Source organism: Rhea americana, unplaced genomic scaffold (assembly GCF_003343005.1).
Source record: "Rhea americana isolate MKP2758 unplaced genomic scaffold, rheAme1 scaffold_309, whole genome shotgun sequence".
Lineage (NCBI taxonomy): Eukaryota > Metazoa > Chordata > Aves > Rheiformes > Rheidae > Rhea > Rhea americana.
The window spans coordinates 726,399-750,390 of NW_028186434.1; the positions used below are offsets into that span (position 1 = coordinate 726,399).

The 23,992-nt window shown below is 35.7% G+C and overlaps 1 protein-coding gene across 1 annotated transcript in view; it reads left to right on the forward strand.

Annotated features, from left to right (window-relative positions):
* Window positions 1–23,992, forward strand: part of ULK4 (unc-51 like kinase 4) — a 238,106-nt gene that overhangs the window by 121,845 nt on the left and 92,269 nt on the right. Inside the window, exon 32 of the mRNA XM_085309970.1 lies at window positions 16,709–16,814. Within this exon, the coding sequence (XP_085166096.1) occupies window positions 16,709–16,814 (106 nt within the window). The remainder of the gene's footprint in view (window positions 1–16,708; window positions 16,815–23,992) is intronic.

The following is a 23,992-nucleotide window of genomic DNA, read 5'->3' on the forward strand; positions in this document are numbered from 1 at the left end:
AAGGTGTGAAATACAGGTGCTGTTCTGTCCTCCTGCTGTGTGAGGACAGGAAGAATCCTCGCTTACTTAATTCTAATATGTGAGGCTTCACAAATCTAATGTCATGTATGTCCTTTAGTCCTGTTATGAATTAAAATTGTGGGGTRAAATCCTGATCTTGCCATTATTAGTGTGCATTTTATGGGAGATAAGTGGGTCATAGTTTTACCCAAGGTTTTTATTGATGGTGATTAGTTTCTTTATTTAAATATTTCTTTTCTTCTGTAGCAACAGTATTAAGGCAAAATCTCATTCATTCCAAACTTTGTGTTTGTCACTCTGATTAAGACTATTCTGTAAATTTATAATCTTTTGCAAAGCAAATGTCAAGGCAAAGAGAAAGGAAAAATAGATTTTTTTCTATTTTCCACATTTAAGGAAAAATAGATACTGATGTAAAGCCAGGATGCTTGCTTCTGAGAACAAGAATTATTGCCCATGTGATTAGAATTTTACTGTGACATTWCTACTGTTCTGTCAAATGATTACAGCATATCTGTTGATCTCATCTAAATAAATATTTTAAATAAATAGAAATGTGGCAATTGCTGACTGTACATCTATTGCCCAGCTGCATTCTGATGGCTAAGATGATAAGAGGCTATTTTGTGACTCACAGTTACCATCCGTGAATAGCTTCTGACTGGCTGAGGTTCCATACKATAGTTTTGAATTCTGGTCATTTGTCTAGAATTCTGTCTGGTTTGGATTTGTTTATATACAATACATTCCTTATGTTAATGTCATCTTGAAGAATTCATATTGAGGAATCATAATTAGATGATTAGATGCCAGTCTTCCATGAAGTAAAGCAATTTAAATCTTCATGCTCTACTCTTGCCTCTCTGTTCTTAACTATGGTTACTTATTTGTCGGCTTGTATATTTAGTTTATGAACACATTTTGTTTTATAAAATGTTTTTTACAGGCAAATTTAAAAWTCATTGCTGTGCTAAAATAAATTTATAGTTAAATATATGCAGAAAGATTACATCTACCATGATCCAGTTTAGTTTACTTGCTTTAACTTTCTAATTAAAATTTTAAGCAGTGGCATCATCTCAGAGTCAGCTGAAATTGTGGTAGTCTGTATTTTTTCTTCTGCTTGTCTTTCTAGTCTTCTGCTTGTATTGCAAAGGTCAGTTTCTGTCCTTGTTTCCTTTGGGCAGGTAGTTCTTTATTACTCATGTGAGTAAAGGAGATGAAATTGTGCCCTGTAACTACTATTTTTTCCCTCTTTTCATTTACTTGGCTTCTTTAAAACTCCTGCCTACCAAATAAAATAATTACCTGCTCAAACATCATGGTATTAAGTGTGGTGGCTGACAGTCTTCACGCTGCAGCTTTAGCTAATAACTGTAAATCAAATCCCTGTGGCAGATAATATATGCACTGTTTAGTGGATGATACTGCTTTTAATTTTCAATTGGTATATTATATGATTTGATATGGAATTTGGAATGAAATAAATTTGAATACAAGGATSAAACAGAATTGAATTATTTTAGTCATTTGAATTTAGTTCCATTAAWGTTCACAGTAAAACTTTTGGTAGAGTATGCACCAAGCAAAAAGGACACGTACGTGTGTTGATAGGTCCTTTCGTTACTGCAGAGAGTTAAGGATTATTCTATAAACAGTTCAATTCATTTGTGAAGTTCCACATTTGTTTGGCCTGTAACAAGTTCTGGAGTAGGATTTAAATTCACTACACGTAGCTATCTTTAGGGCTCACATCTGGATGGCATTGCAGGAGCATATTGCTGAAAGCAAACAGCCTAGCACTTCTGATGGCAACAATGGAGTCTGAGAAAACGCGAGATGCCTGAATAGGATCCCATTAAGAAAGGGGGAGCGAGAGGGATGTGTAATGCAGTCCATTTAACGTACAGTKCTCCAGAGAGCGAAGTGGGGATTATGCCTGCTGCCCTTCTTATTAAAGACTGATAGAGAAGATGCTCACTGGGTGAATGATATCTCCATAACAGACGCTCTATTACTCATGAATACGTTTCTAATTATATCTTAATGATCTCAACCACAAATAGAAAAACAAAAATCTTTGTCTCCCTGAGTGGTTACCTTAGTGGCTGCAGGATTGGCAAGGTTTAGATTATCCGTCTCCTCTCACTAATCCCAGGGGACTTCATTGTGAGAAATGAGACTTGTTTATGATGGGGATTTAAATTGCTGTAAAAGGTTATTTCAACAGACAGTTGGGAAATCATAATAATATAATTTAGTGAAAAGGGGAGCTAGAGTATGCTTAATGAAACATGATGAGATTTAATTTTCTTGCTATTTCAGTCATTAAAGGTACATTATCCTTTCTCCAGACTTCATTTGGGCTCTTTGCCATCGACTCGCTTTTTAGTAACAGAAACTTACATGTTCCATTAAGATATGAAAATGGCTAATAATATTGTACTCTCCTGTCCCTTTTTTAATTTCAGTTTCCAACTTTTCAGATAGAGTTTTAGCTCTTTCCCTCTTTCAACCTCTTATTTCCTCTCATATGTATTGTACACATTTTTCAGTATGAATAATTATTCAAGGAGGACAAATTGAATGGAGTGATAGAAAATACCGATATAATTGTCTTTAATACCTGCAAAATAATTTTTCATTGCTCATAATAAACTAACTTCTTCACTTATTACTAGTACTCACCTCCTAACGAAGTTAATGTTTTAATCAGTTCATATAAAATATGTTTCTATCCTATCTTAAACCAGTGGTCCATTTACTTTTACTTTCTTAATTCTTTTCTTCTTCAGCACAGTGACAAATTATATACCTTTGTGTATGTGATAAAATTTCCTTCTGGCCTCTAGCGATAATAAATTTAGTTCCTGATGATATTTTATTCCTTTTCTCTTAGCATCAAAGTACTACTTTTATATTAAAGTATCCAGTTCCTTTTCAGGCTATCTGGGTTCATCTGGGAATAAAAGCACTTTTCACTGGTAGACAGTGTGGACAGAGCAGCATTATCTTTCTCATAGGGAGCTAATTAATCATGGTTTTCACATGTACTGTGTTGTCTGAGGGAGGAGGTATTGGGTTATTTAAATGTTTCACAACATTATGCAACTTCTGGTGTAGGTTTCACTGGGGAAGGCCTCTTCAGATCAAGGTGGAATTTCTGCTTGGGGTGGTGAGRGGAGACAGAAGGGAGAGGCAGGTCTCCAAACAGAGAGTAGCCTGTTAGTTCAGAATGCGCTAGGGGATTTTGCCAAGTTCAGGTCCTTGTTCAGAATCATAGAATCAGTAAGGTTGGAAGGGACCTCTGGAGATCATCTAGTCCAGCCTCCTCGCTCAGCAGGGTCACCTAGAGCATGTTAGACAGGGTTGCATCCAGGCGGGAATTGAATGTCTGTCTCCAGAGAAGGAGACTGCACAACCTCTCTGGGCAACCTGTGCCAGTGCTCCGTCACTCTCACAGGGAAGAAATTCCTCCTCACGTTCAGGCGGAACTTCCTGTGCTTCAATTTCTGCCCATTGCCTCTTGTCCTGCCACATGGCACCACTGAAAAGAGTTTGTCCCTGTCCCCTTGACACCCTCCCTTCAGGTACTTGTACATGTTGATAAGATCTGCCCTCAGTCTTCTCTTCCCCAGGCTGAAGAGGCCGAGGTCTTGCAGCCGTTCCTCCTAGGGCAGGTGCTCTAGCCCTCTGATCATCTTTGTAGCCCTACGCTGGACTCTCTCCAGTAGCTCCATGTCTCTCTTGTAGTGGGGAGCCCAAGTACTGCAGGATCACCTCTCTCCACCTGCTGGCAACGGTCTTCCTGATGCACCCCAGGATACCATTGGCCTTCTTGGCCACAAGGGCACATTGCTGGCTCATGGTCAACTTGTCATCCACCAGCACTCGCAGGTTCTTCTCTGCAGAGCTGCTCTCCAGGAGGTCAGCCCCCAGCTTGTACTGGTGCCTACGGTTATTTCTCCCTAGGTGCAGGACCCTGCACTTGCCCTTTCTGAACCTCAGGAGGTTCCTCTGCACCCAGCTCTCCAGTCTGTCCAGATCTCTCTGAAGAGCAGCACAGCCCTCAGGTGATCAGCCACTCCTCCCAGCTTGGTATCATCAGCAAACTTGCTGAGGAGGCACTCTGTCCCCTCATCCAGGTCATTGATGAAGAAGTTGAACAGGATGGGACCCAGTCCTGAGCCGTGGAGGACTCCACTAGCCACAGGCCTCCAAGCAGACTCYGCACCACTGAGGACACCCTTCTGAGCTCTGCCCTTCAGCCAGTTCTCAATCCACCTCACTGTCCACTTGTCTAACCCACACTTCCTGAGCTTATGTAGSAARATGCCATGGGAGATGGTGTCAAAAKCCTTGCTGAAGTCAAGATACACAACRTCCACTGCTCTGCCCTCATCTACCCAGCCAGTTGATCACTCAGAGGGAATGGCTAACTGGATTTCCGAAGCTCAGAATATGTATCTTGACTATCAGGCAAGATGTTATATTGTCATCTCTCACCATCTCCTGTGGAAGTTGCTGGACTTAGAATGAGGAGAAATAGAAGAGCTTCAGTCCTTTACACCTCACATGAACACGTGAGCCATGATGGGGTAGAGATAGTGTGTGAAGCTGGGGAGTAGACTAATGCAGAATGAGAACATCTTTTGAAACTTTGAATACATGAGTTCATTCTTTTGGRGCTTTGGGGCCATATGGTTCCCCCCACTTTTTTCCCCCCCCAGGAGATACCTTTCTTAACAATAACCAAAAGCAGGAGGGTTTGAATTGAACCTGTACTCACAAGAAATCATGTGTCATTGACTGGAATATATCTTTGTTGTTAACTAGAATTTATTTCTATAACTCACACCAATTTTCAAACCTTTGTACCTAAAGTTAGTTTCCTGACTTGGTACGTAAGCATCTATATAGAAATGACTGATATGGGGAGGATTATGGTGGAGGAAGAGAGTATAATATGTCATTTGGAGATTACCCTGGAAAGACATGCAAGTTAAAATAAATAAATAAATAAATAAATAAATAAATGGTGTTCAACACATTGATAATAATAAATACAGAATAATTTTCTCCATCTTTTGAAAAAGTAGTAGATCTTATTTAGAAGAGCTTCCTGTTTGCTAATGTTAATCATTCTTGAATCTGTCTTTGATCCATCTGTTAATCTGCTATAAAAATAGCATAAATTATGGGTGAGATCATATGTAGCAGCAGTGAAGATACTTTTAAGTCACGGCAGCTGATACCTCTTTGCAAATGCTTATGTGAAGGAAAATTATTATTCTTCCCTCATATTCCTGAACATCTGAGGTAGGACCAGTTTTTAAAGCCTAAGTTGTCCTTTTGCTCCTCTTTGAACTGTGCGACTTGAGTTCAAAACAACTGAGAGTGAGAATTTCCAAAAGTGGCATTCTCCTTGTGCTGGGCAACTGCACAAAGGATGCCTCAGGGAATGCTGGTGGGATAGTACCTGACACTGTAGTGCTGAATATGTCTGTGCCATGAGTTTCTCAGACTATCTACTGCCTGACACTGTGTAGATTGCCACTGTGGAAACAAGACTCTGGATATTCAAAAATTCATTGTGCTATATACTTTTTTTGTACTTGAGAGAAACAGTTTCTGTTTTCTACCTTTTCTTTTGGGGTTGGGTGATGAGGACAGTTAGTGCTTTAGATCTATAACTTTTATTTAATTACAGTTGCTATGTGAAAAGGTGGGTGTTACCACTCAAGTGACTAAATATAGATACCGTTTTAAATTGACAAGAATAGTAATCTATTAGCACATACAAGTTTATATTATGTCAGTTCCACCTTGGAGGTATGATTGGAATTATTAGTGTCTGTCAGCTCTGTTTTCTTTCATGCTCCACTTTACTTCCTTCTCATCAGTTCCTGCTCAGATGCAGCTTCATAGTTTAGCGCCACTGCCAGCTGAAGAAACAGTTGCCTTCAAGTATCAATGAATTCCGGTGGCTGGAGGATATAATTCCTGCTGCTGATGTTGTGTTCGTGCTGTCAGCGTTTTATAGAACTGAAATGGGGCTGTCACTTTGTAAGTATTTTGCTGAATTACATTCCTGAAATACTACCTACTAAAGTTAGCTTCATCAAGTTCACTTCTTATAAGGTCACAGAAGAGAATAAGTATTATATGCAAAACAAAAAAAAAAAGAAAAAAGAAAAAAATTTGATTCAGAGATTAAAGGAAAAAAATATTTCTGTCTCAGTCCAACAAAACCAAAGATATGTATGCCTCCTTTGGTTTTGTACAGGCAGAACTAATTTACAAACAAACTCTGGAGTCTGGAATCTGCCGCAACATTCTAGAACATTTTAAGCAAAGAGAAGATACTGTCATTAATTTCAAAGTTCTGTCTCTTTATTCACTGAATTTCTTTCTGCTTTTTTATTTTTCATCCTAACTAAATGCCATTCCTTTTGAGAAACAGTAATAAAGGAAAATCGCGTTACCTCACGCAGACTTTGATTAAAGAATAGAGTTGGTGGCTCATCAGGTAGACAAATGTAGGCTGATGAGCAGATTGGATCTTTATTGGAGATAATTGAATCACTTGTAGATACAACAGGAATTAAGCTTACTGTAAAACATGTTTCTTGTATTTATATATAGACAAAAACCTCTCTACTTCTTTTTACTTTTTCCCCTTTGTTCCAGTTCAGAACTCATCCAGCCATAAATTCAAACTGTTCCTTCCAGATACTCCCATGTGTGGTTCTTAGTACTGGACTTGTTTCTCTGAGAGCTGTGAAATTTTTGGTGGCTATGAACACCATACTTGTTAGGTTAAGATTTTGCAAATACTTATTTTTGTATACTAATATTACTTATACTCTGGATTATTACTTATACTCCACATATACTCTAGAGCAGGTTAATCCAAGGTTTCACTATGGCAAGCAGGCACAAAGTTAGGGCTAGTATGTGTAGTAGGCTCCTGCTAATAGGTAGGGTAGTATAGTAGCAGGCTGTAATCTTGCCTTGGTGACAAATTCTGAACCTTTGCCCCAGCATCACTGTTTCAGACTGCTCAGCACATTGGATTTCACTTTCACCCCTGCAATTTCTATTCTAGGAGTTCATATACACARCTTGGAATAAGGAGGAGGGACATTCATCCTTACATTCTTGAACGAGTGCCAAGATAACACRATGATAAATGGGGTGCATGAGTGTGTTAGGTTGTATACGTACTATTTATCTGGGAACATTAACTTGAGGTAGAGTTGAGAGTAAAGATGATATAACAGTAATTTAGAAGAAAACACTTTACAGAAATAGTTTATCCATAAATCCTAGTGCTATATGTCACAGAGCAATGCAGCTAAAATATTGACAAATCCAGGAAATGAAAAACATTTAATCATTTGAATTTGATTAAGTGGTTAAGGTGTGCTAATGTTCATGATCCTAAATCAACCAGTTAAAAAAAAAAAAAAAAAAAAAGAAAGAAAAAAAATCTGAATCTGCCATCCATGATGCCCTGTATTCAGTGTTCAGTCATCTGGAAACAACAGTGCTAAAATGGGGAGGAGGTTGATGAGTTGAAAGGAAGTCGTTACAATTTAGGTTCGGGGCCAAGCAAAAAGTTGTTTATTGTCTTCCCTTGACCATGGATCACTGAGTAAAGAAAAGTCTTTCCCTATACTATCTCTGYAGAGTGTATTTGAATTTCAGCCTTAACTCTCAGCATTAAAGTTAATTGATAAATGTTTATTGACTATAATAACACAGAAAATACTTGAGCTTTGTGACAGTAAGTAGAATTATTTAGCAATTATTGATTTATATTTATTAAGCATATTGTTTTGCTAAATGTAGTTTTTATTTATCAATATCAATCAGTTTATCATTTATCTTGCCTTGTCTTTCCAGTGCAGTAATAGGAATGCAGTTTACTTGGAGCATAATTGCTTGTCTATCCAAGCTCAGGACAGGTACATGAAAAAGATACAATCTTTCTTATGGGGCAATAATACTGGCTGTGTTACTCTTCAGCACTCTTCAACCAGTCAATGSATTAAGTAATATTGTTGTCTCTCACCTGTTTCCTACCTTGAGGTACGGTGCCTTGATATCAGCTAACAGAAGATGTAAGTTTTTTTGCCACAGAAATAAGTTGAGTGGGAAAGGTGTGGGACACCCATTCAGAGTAGTAGTGGTACTCTGAGCTGAGTGAAATGTTGATGGCTGATAGGAGCAGTCTGGTGAGCATATTTGCTTTCTAAATCTACCTCTCCTTGGGAAAACACAAACTCCAGAGCAATTATAAGGAAGCAGGTGTCCAAAATTGAGATTAACATGCTGTCCTAAGAAAATCTTAGCTAAAAAGATAAAGGTGCCTAATGCCTTTCGGAGTAGGAATTACCTACTTGGTAAGTTCCTAAACTCAAAGTCTGAATCATAGAAATTAAGTTAGAAGTAATTAATAAAATGACTTAGAAGATGTCAAAATGTAATCATTACTAGACTCATGATATAGTTTGGAAYAGTCAACAGATGCTTCCTTTTAACATAATAGCTCCTCATTTTTTTCAAGTTTTATATAATTTGAATAAATAGTAATTATCAACATTTTCTGTTGCATTGACAGACTGAGAAAAGATAAATGTGTGAAAAATAATGTATTTCAAACTAAATATTATTAATTGTTTGAAAGTAGAAGGTATTAAACAAAGGGTCAAAACAAAAATTAAACAAGAAAAGGTGTTTCTTCTTGRTACTTTTGACAGCTTTAATATATTTCCCCAGAATCCAACTGAATTCTGGTAGAGAAAAGCATGCTTTTCTCATTCAAACAGGTTCCAGTTTTCTGTATTTCTTAGCTTTTCAGCTTCCATTAACATGTGTTGGCTAGCCCATGGCTGCTCATTAAACACCTTTCTCTCCAGTACTATTGAGTTTTAGGACAGTCTATGAGGATAAAGAATAAAACATTAAATTTCAAATMGACAGGGACAATGGATGCTTTTTCCACCCCTTGCTGCATCCTCAGGAAGGGTATTTCTGTTTGGATTTCACAAACTTCAGTAGGCAATATAATTACTGAGTCAGTCTCAATTTCTGCTTTTGACTATTARTTTAGCAATTAATTAGCTATAGTAAGGGGAGCAGGTTCAGGGGTAGACAAGACAGAAGCCAGTTCCCCAACAGTTGATGATAAATTAGGGAACTCGCCTAGAGTACAGGAGACCAGGGTTCAAGCCCCTGTGCAGCCCAGTTCTAGTGGACTTGAAACCAAATTTTCAGTATGCCAGCTGAGTGCCCTAACCTAGTACCCTCTTCAGCATTTGTCTCTTTCTATGATTTTTAACTACATATTCCATTCTGACTCCCTCAAACCTTCTCCAATCAAAGTTTTAAATAAGATCCTTTGGATGAATTTAATGAATCTATGTTCTCTAACTTAAGAATGTCATTAGGAAATTCCCCAAACTCATATAAACTACTTTCCTTGTAATGGCAAAGAAGCTGTTTTTTTGCATCAAAGCAGGGTCTGTCTGGAAAAAAGATATCAATTGATTGGTATCTGTCATTCTTAAGTTAAGGACTACATTTCCATTGATGCTGAAAATTCAAGTCTGAGAAGTGAGACTTTTGCCATGGGAATTTCATGGTTTAATGKTTGATAGCTGCTTCCAAGTGACTTTGCTGTACAAGTGCTTCACTCATACTTGAGACTCTCCAAAGCATCTGCAAATTGTGGAATTAAGCATGARCTTACTGCTGTGTTGGTATCAGTTACTTTTTGAGCTTTATTGCTTCAGAATACACCAACATGAAAGATCTTGTCACCCTTGAAGCATCCTTTATATGAGGAATTTAATAYCTATGTAAATTCTCTTCAGTCTTGAGCAGATTTTTTGTTTAAGAATGTGCTGGATGTTATTCACACAGGCTAGTTTCAATGTTAGGGAAGCTCATTTCCTGTATCTTCCAGCCTAGGTAAGGTGGAAAAGGGTGTTTTTTTATAGGGAATTATTTCAGTATTCTCCCTGTGAAGGAGCTTGTTGAAGTGTCTTCCTAGAGAGAGGAGTCTTCTCAGGCTCCCTCTGACAGTAAAGAAAATGTGCCTTTCTGAATGCTTTCTGCACTCTCAAAGCCATTTAGGAGCAAAAAGATAAGCTTTAAGCTTTCGTGGGTRCCAGAATTCTAGGTACAATGCTATATGAAGAAGAAACAACATTGAATTTGGAGATTTGTTGTACAATTGTTTTGCACTTCGTCTATATCAGTGAAAATAAGGTTGCATAGCTGGTTATAATTTTKTGTGTTGTGCTGCAACAAAATTGATCCTGTGCCTTTGTCCAAAAATGGTATATAAATTTCACTGAATTAAACCATTAATTTCATGTTGTTTTTGCCAAGATCACTGATTCAGTGTAAAGCTTTTATGCTAATAGCTTTTTTTTTTTTTTTTTTTTTTTTTTTTTTTTTTTTTTTTTTTTTTTTAAGAAACCTCAGATAAGTATAAAGGAAAAGAAAGGACAAAAAGAAATTCTTGCTCAGGATTTGGGACCCTGGTATTTTATGCTATAAAAATATACATTAATACACTAATATCACTAATATAAAAAGTGCATCAATATTCTGAGATCTTTTCTCCTTTAACCATGTATAAGATTGTATTAATGACATGCCTTTGTACTGTTTCCCTTTTATAACTTTGAAGGCTGCCTACCTCTCATTCTGAACGTATTTAGCATTCTTCTCTTTGTATAACTTATAAATCTCATGCTTGCTGACATAGGGCAGTTTTGTAATCCTTATTAATTTGCTACTTAAAATCCCCCTTTTTGGAGTAGCGTGACTTTTTTTAACTTACACAAATTGAAACATAAAGTGTTCATCTCTGAGAAGGAAAAGTTGTTAACCACTTAATAGGTTAGAATATAGCATAAGAACATGGTTTTTGTTCACAGTGCTTTGCTGGGGTCTGCTCTTTAGAGTTCTGTTCTCATAGGATTTGAATGCAATAGAATAAAATGAGATGAGAAGGAAAKAGAGAGCCTATTTATATTATCAATTCTGAATGTTTGGCTCACAAAGAAGCACTTGCATGTCTTGACAGAAGCTGATTTTCTGAAAGTAACAAATATCATCTTTTCATTCTATACAGTCAGCCTTCTGTAGAGATCTGTTTGTTGTAAATATTGCCTTCCCTCCTTATGCCTCATTAATTCTGACTGTTAATACTGCTACAGTTAGATGCATGTCTCTAAGATAACAAACTATTCAGGGAAGTGAAAAGGATGCAAGAAATGAGTTCCAGGATAAAAAGAAAGATTKTTAGGTCTCTGAAAATCTGGAGACAGACATGGCCAGAGAATGTACTTGTAAGTTGATGGTTGAAATGTACTTCTCAAAAAATGTCATTGTGAAATTTTGCATTGCCTACTGCAGTGGGATAAAAGAAAAGACTGACAATATTGCTTTCTGTTGATTGGTACTTGACATGCTAGGTATTTATTAGTGCTATCCTTTCTCGTTCATTACTCCTTAATAATTATTCTGTAGTTCTGTTTCCCTGTCCTCTCTTGACTTTTCCTAAACACTATGTGACTAAGAATATGTGGGGTTTTTTGGTGTGTGGTTTTTTTGTTTTTTTTTTTTTTTTTTTTTTGTTTGTTTTTTTTGATTTTGGTAGTATTCCCCCCATCACTATCCCAAAACCACGGCTATCCTTTCTCGTTCATTACTCCTTAATAATTATTCTGTAGTTCTGTTTCCCTGTCCTCTCTTGACTTTTCCTAAACACTATGTGACTAAGAATATGTGGGGTTTTTTGGTGTGTGTTTTTTTTTGTTTTTTTTTTGTTTTTTGTTTGTTTTTTTTTAATACTCTAACAGGAGGTTTTTACAAACTTGCAAGACTTCTGATTTTATAGTGTGGACTGAATATATTACTGTTGTGATGCATCCAAGAAGCATCACAACCATTTCAGAAATCAGTTGCCAGATTAATAGCTGTTTCTTATTATATGACCATACCCAGAGGAAAATACTTTGAATTATTAGTTCTGTTAGAACACAGCTGTTGAAAAGGGCTTTTTTTTWWWAAAAAAAAGGAATAACAGAAGAGGTGTCTTTTGCAGAATGTTCTTTCTCCTAATTTAGATAATCCATAAGCAAAACAGTATTGCGTTAATGTTAGAGGTCATATTTACACACTTTCAGTTTATGCATAACTGGTCTTACGCATCAGAAGCAACAAAATGTAAAGACTTGGTTAGTCAACTATTTACACATAGGTRGATTAACTTTGTTTCTCGGTTGACTTTCTCTTGTCATTGAAGAACAGTGCATATACTGTTGTGAATGTCTCCTACAGACTGTAAGCTAATGATATCAGTTTTGTATAAAAGAGTCCTGCTATTACATCTAGAAAGGTTTCTGGTCTTCTATTTCATATATACAAAGTAATAAAATATCTAAAAATAAGCTATTTTGAATGCAATATGCAGCTGTGTTCTTGTTAAAGGTTCTTGTTAATAGTCAYGCCACAGAACCTCAGGTAGATAATGGAATCCTTTAGCAAATATAGTTCACTTTTATAACTTTATTTTTTCAATAAATTTAGTGTATGAAGAATCAAGACGTCTTGTTCCATCTCCTTAATTATCTAACTTGCAGGTCATGTGTAGGCTTGAGAAGAGGAGCCCCCGGTACAACTAAAGTTTAAATACTCTGATTACATTGAATGAATAGTATTAGTGCACTATGTATTAGGCCTTAGACTTTAGTTATAGCATATCTCCAAAATTAGCRTTTAGTGCATTTTTGTTTTCTGAAATCTTGGATAAATGACTAGGAGGCATGTATATGAAATTTTCCAAATCAGTAGCTACTTATCACAATTGCTATCTGTTTTTGTTATYTAAATTATAATTAAAATACTGTAATCTGCTGGTGCTGTTCTAAGTTCTGGTACACTAAAAGGAAGAGAAATGGTGACTTTAAACCACCAGTATCTTGCTGAGGTTCACACACCCACCTCGTTAATTCATACCCTCTTACCTAACTGGCTATAAAAAATGATTTGACTGATTTCATTTAGTAACATACAGCCCTTCAGAATTGGAATGAAAAGTTTAATGGCCTAAATACAGTGCAGTCCTGTTTGAAAAGCCTGATTTATCTTCTSTGCTGCTTTTTTTTATACTAGTATTTCCTTGTTATGCCCTTGGTATTTCATAGCTGTCCTTTTTAAGCTCTGAAGCAATTAGTTTTGAGAAGGCTGATTCTTCAGGGTCCAGTGCTTTCCTGCCTTTCATATGCCAAAGCTGTACATTTTAATGAAGTTGTTTCATCTGTGTTGCCAAACACTAGAATTTTGCTGCTTCAATTCTAATTATCTYTGCTGGCAAATGCTATGTTTTATTAAAGCTGTCAAGTACGCTGTTCATTAAATGTCCACAGTCTGTGGTGCCATGCACACAAATTAGATCAGCTTTGCTCCTTGATAGGTTATGAAGAAGTTAAATATTTTTATATAAACCTTTAAAATCTAGTCTAACAGCGATCAGTGATGACTTAGGTAAGCAAAGCATGCCTGTGGCTTCTTGAAATCTAGTATCTTGTCACAAACCATTTTTGATACATACATTAAWATTCCAGTAATCCAGCTGAATACGCTGTTTGTCTGTAAGATTACTTTATTCATTAAGAGACTATTTCCATTCCTAAAGATTCCTACCATTGCATCTTGAATGCTAGTTTGTATATTACGGTAAGATAAGTTTTGTTAAATATGCATTAATATATGCAAAATACATTACTGTTAGCCTTTCATTGAGGGTTGTATAATATAATTGATCTTCACTAAAAGCAAAGATGGCTTTGTTTTAATGTTACTAACCTGGTGAATGCAAAAGACTGCTATGGTAAACAACTACCAGCTTCCCTTCTATAATTGCTTATTTTGAAAGAGATTTTTATGGCAAGATATTTATGTGAAATATATGGGACACTAACCTCAAGATGACAAAAATGCACTTGCAGGGAAAATAATTTGAGTCCTCTGTCATTTTGGCACAGGTAGAATTTTTTTGTTATTATTTTTGTGTTTTCTCTGGATCTTTCATTATCTTGAATARTACAAATAGTCAATCTTACTGTTTAATTTATTGCATTATAAATGTTCTTTAAGAGAATTAATCAGATGTTGTGATGATAGCTAATCAGATGAACAAATTGTTATCTTATGAAAAAATGTTTTTCTTACCTTTCAACTATCTGTAGGAAGTAAATTTCGATTTATTTTTAGTAACATGGCTTTATGGCATCACTTCTTTGTATTTGTTCCTTTATCTTCTAAAACATGTAATATTTATACTTTCCAACATAGGATTCAAATTTATTAGGTTGTATTTTAGACCTTCACAGAAACAGATATTTATTGTGCTCTTTACTGAAATCATAAATGMTATCTCAAAGTGCTAATTAAAAGAACTTTAGGATACTTGGATATATTTTTTTAGGGTTTGGTAGGAAACTTCAGGTCCTTCAAAGAGCTGTGAGCTACTCTTGCTCATCTCTTCTCCTTTTGTTCCAGTTTGGAGAGCTGTACTACAATCAGATAATCCTTGTAGCCTCGAGGTTCAAAATAACTATATTTGTTTATATTTCTTTATCTATTAGCATATTATGCTTTATTAAGTATGTTTCATGGTATTTAGAAAAAGTAATAACATTTAATTTGAGTTTTTGAGTGCAGAAACAGAAACTAATAATCTCAGAGCAAATATCTGAGCCTCTGCCTTCCAAAACTTTTCATTCAGCAATTAAATACTTAAAGGAAAAGGTTTGTTTTTTACATAGCATAACTCTTTACACYACTGTGACAGAGCACCCTCAAAAATAGAATTGAAGATGCACTCCATAGTATTTTGAATTTCATCACCCTTGCCAAGAAATAAAAATCGGCAATCTCTTGCTTGCGATCTTCCTGCACTAAATTATATGATATTCACAGGTAGGGGCTCAAAAAGTGTGGCTTAAATGCAGCACTGATGATTTAGTCCTTGCCCAACCCAGAAAAACACTTACAAACTAGAGGCACTGCTCTGAATTTTATTCGTAGGTTGATGAGGAGTGGATTCATGGATGAACAGTAACATATTCTTTATAATTGCTGCTTGTTCAGTCAAACAGCTTCATTCTGCACCAGCTGTGGTATCTAGATGATCAGTAAGATTATTCCAAAGAAAGACAGATTGATAYGATTGTTTTCAAGAATATATCCAAGAAGGTCGTGTATGTGAGCAGAAAGGTAGAAAGTAAATTGTTCTTGGCCACCAGCCTTATTTGGCCRGAGAGTATGAACTTTCAGGGGGAGTTATTTCATTGTATTCAAAGGCTGAAGTCATTTTTGTCCTTTAAAATACTTATCCAACTTCAAAACCACTAGTCTTCAAATCTTTTTGTCTTATGCAACTTCAAATTTAACTTTCTTCAAAGGCCTACTGTCAGATAGGAGATAGGTCAGAAGAGAGAGAGCATGTTCTGTAGCCCTTAAGTAACTGAGTGATCTCTMTATATAAATAATACTACAACCTAAGTTTCAAAAATAATATCCCCTTGAATTTCTGTGCACTATCACAGGGTGCAAAACTACATAAAACAAGTGGAAGATCAGGTCAGTATGACAACATCGGTGATATAGATTATTCAGTGGGAAAGGGAAGCATGAAAGTAACCCAGATGTATGTGAAAAATGACTGTTTTTTATTGATATTGTCATTTTCACTTTGGATATATGTTTTTATTTGCATTTGAGCCTCAACAAACCGGGAAAAAAAATGTGAACCTCATAGCAAGGTTTGAAAAGTTCTCAGGTTTATGTTTATATTTGGGCTGAGCTTTGGAAGAGCTGGTTACAAGCTTCTTGCTTTTCTATTTTCACTTCTTGGGAATTACGTGCATTATTATTGTGACTAGTGTGACTAAATGTATGTCTTGGTCACGCTGCCTTAGCCTCCCTTTCAGGTTAATTGTGCAAAGTTTTTTAACTGCAACAGCAGAAATAACTTTCTTTGCAAACCATAACAACTTGCCCTTATCAGTATAGCCTCAGAAAACTGTGAAACATCACTGAAGCAATCCATCAAGCATAAGAAGTGATAGAATAGGTAGTGATGTAATTAGATACAGAAACAGATATCTATGTGTGTACAAAATTCATGTTATGCTTAGGAAAAATCCTGCCTTGGGTGTAAAACAAAAAGTAGATTTTTATGATTCACTATGGATTATCGAGCTGAAATGGAAAAGAATAAAATTATTAATGAAATACCATACAAAAAGAAAATGTTCTTTGTTTTGAATATATGGAAGTTAGAGGYTGATAGGGCTCTGTACCATCTTTAACTGTTATGAAATTCTAGGATTAATTATAATTTCTTTTTTTTCAGGTCAAAAGTAGTATGTGGGAAGTTGTGGTTCAGGATTCTAGATTTGGCTCCCTGAAATTAATGTTCTCTTTAAAATTACTAAGAAAAGATATTTAACTGATTGTCTTGTATTTTAAATGTTGAATTTTAAGGGATTGAGACAGTATTGTTTTTGTGTTATTACATTTTGGAAAAGAATAGTCTACTATTAATCTTGCAATCGAAACCTAGATTATTTTAATTTTATATTATTTTTTATTGCAGGAACACCAAGACAGTATACTTGGTAACACGATGCAAAGTGTAATTGCCTTACTGAATAATTTGGTTGCTAACAAAAGCACAAACATGATGCTACTCTTTGAAGAAGGTATGTCTTGTTTTTATTTAGTTATTCTCCTTGCTACAGATGTTTCCTAGTCGCTTGTAATATGTGGCACTGTGTGAAGTGTTGGGCTTATGATACATATTTATATTTTGTAATGAATTGTTCGATAATCACCATGTAACTCGCTAGAATTCCTCATCTCTGCATCTACATCTGTTACTGTTCTTGGTTAGAATTATAACTTCTAGAAAGCCATTTCCACAAGAAAATCTGGTTATAAAGTAATAGCTGACTGAAGGTTTAATTGTAGTTATGAAGAATTGCTTTGGAATAGAGTGGTCTGGAACTCTGACTAAAACAGTGCAGAATACAGGACGAGATAGCCTCAACAAGTTCTTTCCTTCTCACTGCTCAAACCTGTGAAAGGATGAGTTACAGAGTAATTCTGTATTTTAAATGAAAACAAAAATCCTCCCCAAAACAAAAAAAAAAAACCTCGCACTAACTCTCACAGTCCAGCAATGTAGACTGATGGGATGGAGTGCAAACTGACTATATAGCTGTGATGTGAAAACCATTCCACATCTTTATTTCATTATATTTTATTACTGAAGCTGCATTTTATTTAGAAATTGGTTCTGCTTTACGAAACGAAGAGAATGTTTTTGCTATTGAAATATATGTAATTTTTTTTWAAGTTTTTAAGTCTATGCACTCTAATAGCCTAAACAACTTGWATTAATTATCATTTGTCTTGTTTGTAGTTAATGAATAACTGACATCCAGCAATATAGATCAACAGTAATATTTGTGTAGAATAAATCAAAGACCTAGGCTACTGGCATCCGGAAGGAAAGGGAAGAAATTTGCATTGTAAGTCCAGACAGATAAGTCTTTTCTTAAGTGAAGAGTGGYGAGGAGAACTTTCCTCTGCATGTCACTCTTCCCTAGATCATCACACTGGAAAAGGAGCTAGATGAGACATAATATAATTAACAATATAATTTTAAACACCAATAATGAAGATGAAATTTGAAGAATTTGATCTTAGGTATTAAAAACAACTATAAAAATCACAACACAAACCAGCCTGGAACTCTGTAAAGATTAGTAGTAGTACTCATGCCTTTGTTTTCATGACTACCTTAGTCTAGAGACTAAGGTAGACTAACTAGGTCTCTTAACTAGAGACCTAGTTTCTTGGCACTTTGTACTCTGAAGTGATCGAATGGGCAATTCCATCATTTAGGAGATCRTCAGGAACTTGACATCATGGGTAATAGCATTCTCCTCTCCTCCAATTGTAACGGATCCACTCTGAAGCTARCAATGAGAGAATCATAGGGCCAGAAGAAAAGAAAGAAGAAAATATGCTTCAGTTTGAGAGGTCTGTGGGATTCTGATTCTTTGGTTAATTCTTAACAGAGTGCCTATTGCACTCAGAGCTGCTTAAGGTTTGTTGGGGTTTTATGTACATACTACTTTACTTTCTTCTGGCATATTTGCTTTGTGCATTGGAGCATGATGCAAAAGTCTTAAGTAAGCCCTGACCTGAGCTGCAACTGGGTAACTTGTTAAAACTGCTCAATGGTATGCAAAGAAGTTGGTGCAAATCCCACAAGCGCTATAGACACATGCTTGGGATGCTTTGCACTAAGCACTATGCTATGCTTTTCTACATGGTTAATTAGGTGCAAAACTATTTAACAACATGGTAAAACTGCATCTGTTCCCTAAACATCTCTGAACTGTCTCACAGGCCAAAGAATTTTGTATTTTTAATGCTACTAGTTGTATGCCAGTGCTCTTTTACTTCTCATCTGCTTTAAAAAGAAAAAAAAAATGCACCTCTTCCATCATGATAGTTTCCAAATTGAGGAAGTGGTATAGAAATGTTATTTAAAGTCTTTTATCTTTTCCTTATGCTATGTCATAAGTGATTCCAGTAATGTTTTCAGCTCATTAGGGATTGGATAACACTAACTTGGGCTCACCGAGCTTCATCATCCTGACTAGGAAGAACTGTGCAGCAGGCAGAGATAATTTATCTWAAGTAATGTCCTTGTCTTTTCCCATCTCTTCTACCAGTTGACTCATCTTCAGAATACTGAAAACCTGGRTTTGGCCAGTGCCTTGTTGATAAAGGGCCTAATTGTCAATTAAATGACATCTGAAACTYGGTTTATTAGAATATTATGAAAGTATTGATTTTTGTAGTTGGACACTGTAAAATTTTGTTTGAATGAAAGCAAGAGGAAAGTTATTCTGTACAAGATGGAAGGCTTTTTCCCTCCTTCATTGCCCATTGTAAATGTATGGTGTTCAATACAAGAAAATATTTTAAAATTCCTCTGCTGCTTTCTCTGATGTTTGACTGTCATTTTTGAATGATCTTTGTGTCAGAGAGAGAGAGATGTTCTAGTAAAAYTGGCACTAAAGTTCTGACTGCAGAAAAAAATCTGGAAGTCCAAATGAACGAGCTAAATGTGAAGCAGCAGTGTGCCTTTGCAAACTGCATACTGATCTGCATAAGAAAGAATAACCAGAAGATTGAGGAAACTGATCCTCTATTTGGCATTTGTGAGATTGCATGTGGCATATGATGTCCAGTTTTGGGCTCCAAACTACAAGAAAGGCATTGACAAGGAGGAGCAAGCCCAGAAGAAGGCAGCCAGGATGATTAGGGGGGCTGGAATACACAGTATATTTACTTGCAGCCAGTCAGTCCCCTGCACTGCTACACCTTATTCCATCTCAAGGGCAGAACTTTGTGTTTATCTTTCTTCAACTTTAAGATGTTTATGGCAGCCTGTTTCTCCAGCTTCTTGAGCTCTTTCTGAATGGTGGCCTAAAGCTTTAATTGCGTCAGYTACTCTCACCATTTTGATGTGATCTGCAAACCTGCTATTCCATCCTATTAACAGCCTATATTCAGGCTCTTAATGAAGACATCCAACATTTATGAACTAATATGCTGTCCAAGAACACTGAAGACAAAATTTTATGGTTGATTAATTTCTCTTATTTCCTCACGACAGTATGTAATTCATGATAGTAATTCATGTATATATGGTTCTTCAGAAGTTTAAAACCCTAAGTGCATGCTAAACAGTGTAAGGGACTCAGCTAATGAGGGCATTCCTGTTGAGGAATTTGGTTTTAAGAGACTTTTTTTTTTTTTTTTTTTGGTTAAGACAATAGCAATGAGGATTGCTTTGCAATTCTTTGTATGTCTTTCCTCACCTGCCAAGAAACAATATTGCTGCTGATGGATCATTTAAAGACCCTAGTCACTCTTTCCTTTTGAGCTTGTTAGCCTTCAGAAACGTCTTTTTCCTTCTCTGTCACTTAATACAACTCCTACGAGATTTTTAAATGGTTACAGCCCACTTGTAGGACTTTCCTCTTTCTCAAGAAATCTTTCATGATGGCTCTTGCTTCATTACTACTGCTGTAGTTTCAAATTAATGAAAATGATATGGTCATACATTTTAGCAACTTCCATACAAGGTAGAYTGTCTTGGATTAATTTCTCTCTCCTCTGAACTGTGTCATTTTGTGTGACAGTACATCAGGCATGTAATGACAACCACCTGTAATATTGAATGGTGAAACAGAGAATAGTATACCACAGTTAAAATCATGGAAGGAATTTAAAAYTGCCTACATGATACTGTATTTCAACTTCCAAGCATTTTTCCTGTTAAAATTAATGACAGTTTCTGCTTAATAATCAGAAGGGAATAGTATGATTTAGTTTAATTACTGAGACTGGAAGTCAGTAAAGAGTCTGGGATTAGCCCATGATYTCTTGTGAAAATTTAAAGATGAGATGCTAAAAAAACAAGACAGTTTCAGTCATTTTTAGTGTGGTCTTCTAAGGAAGTGAGCCTTGTCCTACCTCCCTCTGTCTTGGCTTCTGTCTRCTAGTTTCTTTCCTTCCTCTTTCCCATTCTTTTGAGATCACTGGAAAACTTTAATTTCATTTGGTAGGGCACAGAGGTCCAGAAACAAAGTACTTACTGGTTCTGTAATAATTGGTAGTTAAAGAAAGGAGAGAGGTCCAAGTTAGGGCCATAGCTGAGGAAAATTATAGCATGGGTTCATCAATCATCTGATGTGATTGGACTCGTGGCTAATCAGTTACAGTATACCAAYTCCAAAGAAACCAACCACTTTGAAAGAATGGATTTAAAAGAACTTTTCTGACAACCTTAATCATGAGTACAGCAAWTAAAGAAGTATAATAAAATACATGTAAAGCAAATATATGTGTACTTATATATTTAGAATGAAAAGAATCTTAATACCTAAAATTTCCAAGTGATAAAATTTTTTAAAAAATCATGAAGTTGGCAACCTATTATCTTGGACTAGGCTTATTCCTATGGAAATTAGGTTGTTAAAAACAAAGGTCTCATTGCACCCTCACGTAGAAACTTCAGATGATGAATGTGAGAGGAGCATCATATAACATTTTCTCTTCTTTTGTCATAAAGTTATGGTGTGATCAAAGCAGAGCTAAAGTGATATGAGTTTACATCCTGGTTAGAGTATTTTTTATTGATGGAAGTGAAGCCYTCTCATCTGTGATTGTTTCCCTTGGTGTTCATTGCATTAATTTATAAAGTGTAAAACTTAAGTTCTTATATAGTACACTGAGGTCTACTAATAGGCCTATAAAGATCTATTAATATCACTATATTACTACTGGCTTTTTTTTTTTTTTTTTTTTTTTTTTTTTTTTCTTCTTTTTTTTTGTTTTTTGTTTTTTTTTTTTTTTTTTTTTTTTTTTTTTGTATGTACTTCCCATTTGCTCTTTAAGGTATCCACAGTCTTTTATTTTAAATTTGTAACTGCTGAGTTCAGCAGCGTGCTGGTCGATGGCTGATGAGGTTTCCTGTGTAATGCTAGATCAGTCAGTGCAGAGAACTCACTCCCACTGTAGCACATACTTTATAGTAGAGTGACACACGAGGGAGTAGTGCGAGGGTTTCGGAAACAGAAAAAGGGAGCCATTCGTGAAAAGGATGGCAAGTTATTGCTGTGGAGATAGGCAAGGGTATATAGGATGCAAATCTGTAGAAAAACAGGCTTTGTTAGTTCCACTGGTCGTGAATAACTAGCTATATATTACTTTGCACGTCTCGTGTTAAAAGGATTAACATTTGTCAACAAGTACTATACAATGAATGCCCAGTTCTAGGTTTTAGAATCATCAGAGCTTGTTAAAAAGATACTACCTAATTAGTGTTTGCAAATGCTGATTTAAAAGGAAAAACAAAAAAACAAGCATCAAATCTTGTGACAAGATGATCATATACTGTATTCCTGTACTTCTCAGGTTTGTCCGTTGACTAGACATGTTGTCTATAACCAACACATTGTGTTTATTGATACATATTGACATACTGAAAATTTAGACATATTATGTCAGCTGACCAGAATTTTAAGAAAGATATACTACAAAAGTAAGGTTTGATTGTTTAATAGTTTGCAAGACTGTTTAAATATGTGAAATTATGAGTAATAAATAGCCAAGTTAATTACAGTACTTTATGTAGTAAAGCAGTCTTGTGCACTAATACTACTCAAACATTTCACCTTCAGTTTACTCTTTTTGCCGTTTTTGTTTTCTTGGTCCCCCCCCCCCCTTTTTTATGGATAGTTTGCATGGATTAAAAATAGAAGATGTTTAATTATCTTAGTTGTCTGTAGCCAGCAGTATTTTCAACCTTTTTGGATCTTGTTTATCTCCTGGGATATATTCAAAGGCAAAGAAATTCTTCATTTGAATTCTTGCATCATTTGCATTTTGCTCATAGAAAGAGTTTGGACATATACTCAAGTAAGAAAGGTGTTTCAAAGGCTTCACCTTTTTCATCATGATCCTCATTTCTATGAAGTGAACAGAACAGGTTGTTGCAGAATACAGCCTGCAATGGACAGCTTCTGATAGTCTATCTACAGCTATTTATCTACTCCTGATAACCCTTGAGTTTTTTACGTTTATATTAACAGCTATTTTGGTATAGAGAAAAGTAATTCCTTAGTCTTTAAGAAAGGTTTCTACTCAAAGCTGATCTTGTAAATTGCTTGCAGCCCAGTACTACTGTTTTGGTTTTTTTAGCTTTTTGGCATGCCATTATAGTCCAGAAAGGATTTGTCAAATAGTTTTCAAGATGGTCTTGTAGGGCAATGATGTTTATGTAAAGTTCAATGAAGTTGTGCTGGATTGTATGACCTTTTCCAGGCTCTCTGCTGTACTTCTGCTTGGCTACTATACTGAAGTATCACCTCTRTCATTGAAAGCAGAGATTTTTGTCTGGATGTTTTAAAAGAGTTTCCATTACATGGTACAACATATCCTAAATTTTATCCYTTATGTGTCAATGCTGTTGAATCTTAATAACTAAAGTAAAAATGAAATTGTGGTTTTACCACCTACAACAAGACTAGCCTCTAAGTTCTTCTTTAAAAATGTAAAAGCTGTTAATAGTACATGGTTGTTCAAGCAGTTTCTATAAAACTGAATTTCCAAAGGAAGGACCTTTAGTGGAAATGTAGAATGTCAGGTACAGCAATTTTTATACCCAATGCCATATTAAGAAAGYGTGGTGAGCACTTAAAGTAGGAAAAGCTATTTAAAAGGAAAAGATTTGCATTTCAACTTTGYAGTCAGATGGTCATAAGTCATGTGAACTTCATGAAAGACAGATAGTAGTCAACTTCATTGATGAGGTATCTTATTCATCTTGCAGCCCATTGCTGTCTTTAGTCCTTTACATACATACAGCACCCTTAACCATCTATAGCTTAGTTCATATGCAACAYACACCAATTCCGGATGGAAAGAGTGGTGAGGGAGTAAATTAGGGAAATTAATATAAATAGGAGTACTTAAACAATTTCTTCTATATTTAGTCAATGTTTAAAAACAAAATGCTCCTGGTTCAAACAAAGTTACAGTGAGAAGTGCTTTTTAAGTRCAAAAAATAAATGATGATAGGCTTGCATCATCCTGTCACAGTAGTTGCAGGTAATGCTACTGTATCATTTGGATGTAATAGGGAAAGCCCCTCAGTTAGGAGGCATGCATATTACAGTCTCTGTCATACAGGATGTAAGCCTTTTATAAATCCTTGCTAATACTGTGATAATTAGTTCAGCTTTTGAGAAGAGATGTGTATATCCGAAGGTAGTAGTCATGTATCACTATG